At 30.7% G+C, this 7,771-nt stretch overlaps 1 protein-coding gene across 1 annotated transcript; it reads left to right on the forward strand.

Annotated features, from left to right (window-relative positions):
- Positions 1-562: 562 nt before the first annotated feature.
- LOC109336876 (protein DETOXIFICATION 21-like) lies at positions 563-6,127 on the forward strand. Its single transcript, XM_019573695.1, has 8 exons — positions 563-907; positions 2,985-3,526; positions 4,001-4,087; positions 4,226-4,282; positions 4,727-4,965; positions 5,575-5,693; positions 5,775-5,861; positions 5,962-6,127. The coding sequence occupies exons 1-8, from the start codon at positions 650-652 to the stop codon at positions 6,064-6,066; spliced, it is 1,494 nt and encodes a 497-aa protein (XP_019429240.1). The 5' UTR covers positions 563-649; the 3' UTR covers positions 6,067-6,127.
- The last annotated feature ends 1,644 nt before the right edge of the window (positions 6,128-7,771 follow it).

Here is a 7,771-nt window from a genome sequence, read left to right on the forward strand (position 1 = left end):
TAAGTTGTTCTCGACTTTTTATACTATGAGTTGACTATCATCATTTATTATATAATTATCATTTTAAATAAAATAATTTACCTAAATTAACATATAAATTTTTTTACATTGATATTGATAGTTAACATATTAAAATCAATTAAATAGGATAGATATATAAACTCATTACTATTGGAATAACTCCGATGATTATAGACAAGTTTATATATTATTCATGAACGAAATTGGAAGTGTTGTCCATATGAAGGATGAAGATATCAATTCCAATTTGGTATCTCCTGCCCTATTTTATCCAATAATATAGTGATAAGTCATTTAAAAAGTTCAGTTTATTATGCCACTAAAAAATGTTCATTCATGTATGACATTTTCTTCTGATAAAACAAAACAAAACATTATGTGTCATTATATTATTGAACTAGACATGGTTGGAAATGCAAAATTGGGACATGTGATGAATCTCCATCAAAGACAATTATACACTAAAAACAATAAATTTAGTTAATGTAATAGATCCTTGATTGGTCATTGTCAAATGAATTAGGTGTATAATCGGTCCAACTTTTTTTCTTCTTTATTCTCTGCTTTGCTTTTACTTTCAACACATAGCATATCCTCATAGGCAGCACAAAAAATCGGACATTTGAAAATGGAAGTGGATCCAAGGCAGAAACTGCTAAGTACTAAGGAAACATCAAAAGAAGAAGAAGAATTGTCATTGGTGAAGAGAGTATGGGAAGAGAGTAAGTTGATGTGGGTAGTAGCTGCTCCAGGCATATTCACACGATCCTCTACTTTTGGGATCAATGTTATCAGCCAAGCTTTTGTTGGCCATATTGGGTCAAGGGAACTTGCTGCTTTTGCTCTTGTATACACTGTTCTTATAAGATTTATTAATGGCGTTCTGGTAAGTTTTTGACATTACTTTCCATTTTAATGTAACATTTTAATTTAAAAACAAAATATTTGAATACTAAGTTTGGTGCAACTATAAAGTTATTGGCTAGTGACTATGAAAATAAAATATCCACTCTCCCTATGAAGTGATGTTATATACATCTACTCTCTCACATACCTCACTAAATTAGTACTCAAATATTTTGTTTTTAAATATTTGAGTATCATTAGCTCATCGGTTGAAAAAACATATTGAAGTTAAAAAATTAATAATTAAATTAAAAAAATGACATCTAATTAAAAAGAAAACGTGTAAAAACAGAAAATAATTTTTTGTATTACTTAGTGGAATGTGATTAACTTCAAACGGAGACAATGTTTTTGATGACATATGATCTTTGTTCCACTAGTTGGAGTATTATGCAAACATCACTTTTATTATATACTAAGTTTCTAGTTTATAAGGAATCCCATTATTTGTTCAAAAAAACTTATCATCCACATTATAGCATTTTTCATGCATCAATGATTTCGGATGAGTATAACTATATTTAATTACAATTCGTGATTAAAATTAGTAAAATAACAATAAAATTTAAATAAAGATGATAGTTTTTGAAAGTTTTAAAAATACCTTAATAATTCAAAGTAATAATAACTAATGTAAAATATGTTAAAGAAAAATGAATTTTCACAATTATTTTCATTCTTTAATAGACTTAAGCTCATCAATGTCAGAGGTAAATGTGTTTTAGTTTTTTACCAATATAAATCAATATATTTTACATGAAAAATAAATATACTTATTCTCCACTTTTGTCAAAATTGTACTTAACTTCGAGAAGATTGAAAAATGTTCTTCAAATCTTTGTTGTGAATAGGTGGCATCAATAATAAAATATCAATATTGATATTTCAAGCTATTCTTCTATTACTCTTGAAGATTCATGAGATATAATTTTTCCAAAAGAAATATCACATGCTTTATATTTATAAACTAGGGATCCGAATTGAAGATTCTATTGTTTGGCCTCCATAATCCTCACAATCTCCGAGTAAATGTTGAAAGAAAATGAATATATTGTTTCTTTGATGATTGCTTCCACTTTTTTAACACAAAATCCAGTGAGTCATAAGGTATTCAGGTAATCAGCATTCAGAGGTTTAGGGAATGAAATAATAAAGGAAATTGAAGGTTTGAGTTATAAAGAATATAAATACTAGTATACTAATATTTTGCTATAAAAACACAAAATTCCTCAAAAGTACATTGTTAATGGTCCACATGGTTTTGTTTGATAAATTATTACGAATGGAGACTTTCTGTCTCAAATTGTGTCTCAATGGTGTCTCAATAGTGTTAGTTCACTTATTACCTATTAGTGTTAATAGTTAAGATATTAGTGAATACCGAAACTGCGGTTGTACCGGCAAGAGAATCATATACTTCAAAGGTTGTAATGGAATTAAAGTTGATTATTCACAATGTTGCTTTCAGCTTCTGAACATCTACTATTACAATTCAGAACATTCAAACTTTGTTACTTTGTGGATGTATGTTAATGCATATGTATAGATATACAATAACCATGTTTTTATCTCATTATCATAAATCATGGTTATTGATAAAACATTGAGCTATAGGAATTGCACGAGCTTTTACTGGTATCTTTCACACATATCCAAACTATTTAAGGCGTGATTCTACTATCTTTTTACAATAGGAGTTACTCCAACTTTCTTTCTAATGTATTCATTTCTAATTCTATATTGTCTAGTGTATCAACTCATCCAACACAGTATTCTCATATCTACTACATGATTAGATATATTTTTCCTCTATATGGCTCCAAATACAGTTTGTTCAATAAAAATGTATTAACATATTTATTTTAGAGGTTATTTTAGAAGTTGGCTAGCTGGTTAGGAAGCTAGGCAGTTAAAGTTAGTTTATTAATTTTGTGTTATTCATTTGCTTGGATCACAACTCTTTTTCTTTTGTATGAATATGTCATATTTGCTTCACTTTTGAGAGAATGAGGTGAATTTCTAATTTTCTAACAACCTTATTGCAATGGCAATTGTAGTTCGGTATGGCGAGCGCATTGTCAACACTTTGTGGACAAGCATATGGTGCAAAAGAATATGGCATGATGGGAGTGTATCTTCAAAGATCATGGATAGTGTTAACATTAACTGCAATCATTCTTCTTCCTTTCTTCATATTCACAACCCCAATTTTGATTTTATTAGGCCAAGATGAAAGCATAGCAGAAGTTGCAGGAACCATTTCACTTTGGTCAATTCCTGTCATGTTTGCTTATATAGTCTCATTTACTTGCCAGACATTCCTACAATCTCAAAGCAAGAATGTGATTATTGCATTTCTTGCAGCATTTTCAATTATCTTTCATGTGTGTCTGTCATGGCTTTTGGTTATAAAGTTAAATCTAGGCCTTCCTGCTGCAATGATTGCTACAAGTTTGGCTTATTGGATTCCCAACATTGGACAACTTATATTTGTCACATGTGGTTGGTGTCATGAAACATGGAAAGGTTTCTCATTTTTAGCATTCAAAGAACTTTGGGCAGTTGTGAAGCTTTCACTTTCAGCTGGTGCCATGTTATGGTAAAGTTTTCTTCTTTATCAATTCTTGTTAGTAAATGCAATGATTGCCAAATAAATTTGGATTTTCTTTTTTATTGGAGTAGCTAATAGAATATTGATTCTCAAGATTAATTTTATGGTGTTTATGTATCCCATGTGATTTAAATTGGGGACCGCATCACATGATGTGGCCGCAATATTTAGGTTATGGTGACTTTGCAATTATATCACACTACAATTACGGTGTGATACCGGATTATAATGATGCAGCCACATTAGGCTTGTAATGCAGCCGTATTCAGGTAGTATTAGGCCATATGAGACTGTGTCGAATTCAAAAATATTTTTTAATCATAAAATAATTCACATCGCAATGGCCGCAACCAACTCCCAAAATAACCGCAACTATAATCTAGACCCTAACTATAATCTAAAATACTGATCTATCCTAACTAAAATATTTTCTAACATGATGAAGCTGTTTTTGTTTTACAGTCTTGAACTCTGGTACAGCACAATATTGGTTCTTTTAACAGGCAACATGGAAAATGCAGAGGTTGAAATTGATGCTCTATCTATATGGTAATCCTTCTGCACTCTAACATTTCTCTATTAAATTTTATATCTTGTGTTTCTTTTATATATTGTTGGCTATATTGGTTTGATGTATTGTTCATTTTTCTCTTGGTCTGATGAAGATTAAATTTGTACTCTTTACAGTTTGAACATCAATGGATGGGAAATGATGATATCGTTTGGTTTCTTGGCTGCAGCAAGGTAATTCCCTTTCTATTGTTGATGGATCATTGTTTTTCTCATATATCACACGCCACTTATTCAAATTGTGGATCACATCACTATTATGGTTGCGGTGTCACATTGGATCATAATAATGTGGTTGCATCGAGCCATAGCGTAATTGCATCATATGACATTTAGACCGTATTGGATCATATCAAACTGCACCAAATTCAAAAATATTTTTTTAATCCCAAAACATTTGCACTACAATGGTCACAATCCGCATCACAATCACAACGACCATAAGGATCGTAGTTGAAGTTACCACAACCGTGACTACAATTGTGAACACAACTACAATATAAAACAGTGTCACACACAAAAATAACATTTATGCGTTACAAATCAAAACATGACTGTTCTACCATTTTTTCATCTTCTGTATTTACAATGGAAAATTGACTTGATCTTAATTTGCAGCGTTCGGGTAGCTAATGAACTTGGGAAAGGAAGTGCTAAAGCTGCAAAGTTCTCTATAGTTGTGACAGTTCTTACATCATTGACCATTGGGTTCATTCTGTTTTTGTTTTTCTTATTCTTTAGGGAAAGACTTGCTTATATATTTACCTCAAATAAAGAGGTAGCAGATGCTGTTGGGGATTTGTCACCTTTGTTGTCAATCTCTATACTTCTAAATAGTGTCCAACCTGTACTCTCAGGTATCTCTCCAAAATTTACTCTTTTTGACTTGATTTAATGGATAGGTTTAAGATTTGAATCCTGATTCCTTTTTCATGACAAAAGTGATTTAATTTGTCAATGGTATTTACTTATAAAAGTAGAGGGCCAATATCATTAGCGTAATTGTAAGATTGTTTTGTCTTGTGACCTGGAAGTTCGAGGTTCAAAACAGTTACTTCTCTTGTGAAAATAAGGATGTGTAAATCTACCATTCCTAAATCTTACTATGTGGGAACTTCATGCACTGGACCCCCCTTATATACTTCTAACAACTATACTTTGAGTTAGTCATTTTAAGATTTATGTATGCATATCTATTTACTTATAAAAGCTAGAGGGTTAGTAATTGTTTGTCTTGTGATCTGAAGGTCATAGGTTCAAATTCTGAAAACAATTTCTTTCTCTTGTGAAAGTAAGGATGTGTGCATCTATCATCCCCATACTCCACTATGTGGGAACCTAGTACATTATGCCGCCCATTATACAAACTTATAAAAACTATACATTGAATTAGTAATTTTAGGATTCATGTATGCATATGTATTATCTGAAAGAATATGAGGGAAATGATATTGTCATTTTAACAGGGGTTGCTATTGGAGCTGGGTGGCAAAGCATTGTAGCATATGTAAACATAGGGTGTTATTATGTTATAGGAATTCCTGTAGGACTTGTGCTTGGTAAAATAATTGATATGCAAGTCAAGGTATGATTTTACCTAATGTCTCAAATGTACTTTAACTTTGTACTGATTTATCAATTGAACAAACTTATTACTTTTCTATAGGGAATCTGGATTGGAATGTTGTTTGGAACATTTGTTCAAACTGTGGTGTTAGTTATAATCACTTACAAAACTAATTGGGACGATCAGGTATTTTTTGACTTCAAATTGTTTCTTAATTACTATTTTCCATTGCTACCAAATTATAATCATATTTCTTATACATATGATCATATGTTATACTGTGTAGGTCATCATAGCTAGAAATCGTGTTAACGGGTGGTCTAAGGTGGACGGGACAGATCAAGAAACAAAACTAAATAGATCAGATGATCATTTTAGTGTTATGATTTAGTCCTATGGTGTTATGGATCTTATGTTAAAATAGAGAATGACACGGAGAAAGAGCTTTTTTGTTGTATAAGTTGTGTTATAGGAGGTAAAACGATAGTGTATGAGTTATTGCATTATTCACCATATATATTCATTTATTATTAACTCTTCAAAAAATAAATTTAAATAAATGATGTATAATATAGTGAATATCTATAAATCATTACGGTGACAATACATAAATATTATACTTATATATTATTAATACAACATACAAACAAGGATTTTAATCTTAGAAATATATTATCAAACTAATATTGGTTTGGTTTCCCCTTAAATGATGAGATATAAGTTGATTCTGCCAAATTTCTAACTATACCTTAATGGACTAACGCTCTCCCTTAAGATAGTGTACAGATATCTTTAATGTCCATCTTGTTAGGTGAGTGTGAAAGATCCTGTTGGAAATTGAGTTTGGAAGAACATCAGCAAGATGGTCTTCAGATTTCAAAAATAGAAATCAAACTATTTTATTTTCAAGGTTCTATTTGATGAAGTGTAGATCCCACCTCAACATGCTAGGTCTGAACATGTTGGTTAGGATAATAAGAGATGTGAATTGATGTCTTGTTATTACAATAAATTCTTCTCTCTACTAAGTGAAAAATCAATTTTAGTTATTCCGACCCGATTTTTGGTTGAACACTAGCTATGTGACTTAGGAAGAAGTTCACTAAGCCATAGTTGCAATCTAACAACACACAGTTTAGATACATAACAACGCTTTTAAGTATTGTCTATTTGAGTGTAGTAGAATACCGACCTTCTTTAACAGCGCATATATGGGTACATACAATAGCGCTTCCTCCAAACAGCATTGTTATGCATTAGCGATATTGTATTAATCATATACAACAACGTCGTCTAAAAGGACATTGTTGTATATGATTAATACAACAACGATTGTCATAAAGCATGCGCTGATGATTACCTGTATATAAGATTATCAACAACAAACATATATTCTAAACCACACACACATTAATACAACACGAGAAATACTTGATGAGTTATATTGTAGAACAAAATAAAATTTTTTAAGATTACCACAAATTAAACAGTTATATATGTTGCCAAAATACAATGTTCATGGCTCAAAATAGAACTGAAAATTAACAATGTTCATGGAGTTTGCACAACCATAAAAAAGACAAACAACAAAAAAGAAATTAACATCAACGATTGTTCATTCTTCAAAGTGCCCCTCAGTCGAAGAAATCATCTAAGTGCAAAATATAATTAAGATATTTCACATAGTCCAGGTCATCATCCCCTATGGCCGTTAAGAATTGCTTCAAAAACAAAAAAATTAGATTGAAGATATAAAGATTAAACATTCAAATCCAATAAGAAATTAAAGATAGAGATTAAAGATTGCAAAAATGACAAACACATTCTTTTTTAGAAATATCACCTGACTTCTCTTTTTCAATTGATTTAATGCCCAACAAAAGAACATAGCAATTAACATAATGTTCTTCAGTGTGTGCAGAGAACATGAAGAAGAGTAAAACATATGAATAAGTATTTTACTGAAAACTAACACATTTGGTGGTGTCCAAGTTGTAAATGAAAAACGACTTGTTACTATTAATTCGGAAAATGAAAAAACTTTCAACAATAATACAAGATGAATAATGAAACAACTAAACCCTAAGAGTGGACTT

This window comes from Lupinus angustifolius, unplaced genomic scaffold, assembly GCF_001865875.1.
Source record: "Lupinus angustifolius cultivar Tanjil unplaced genomic scaffold, LupAngTanjil_v1.0 Scaffold_1_148, whole genome shotgun sequence".
NCBI classification, from domain to species: domain Eukaryota; kingdom Viridiplantae; phylum Streptophyta; class Magnoliopsida; order Fabales; family Fabaceae; genus Lupinus; species Lupinus angustifolius.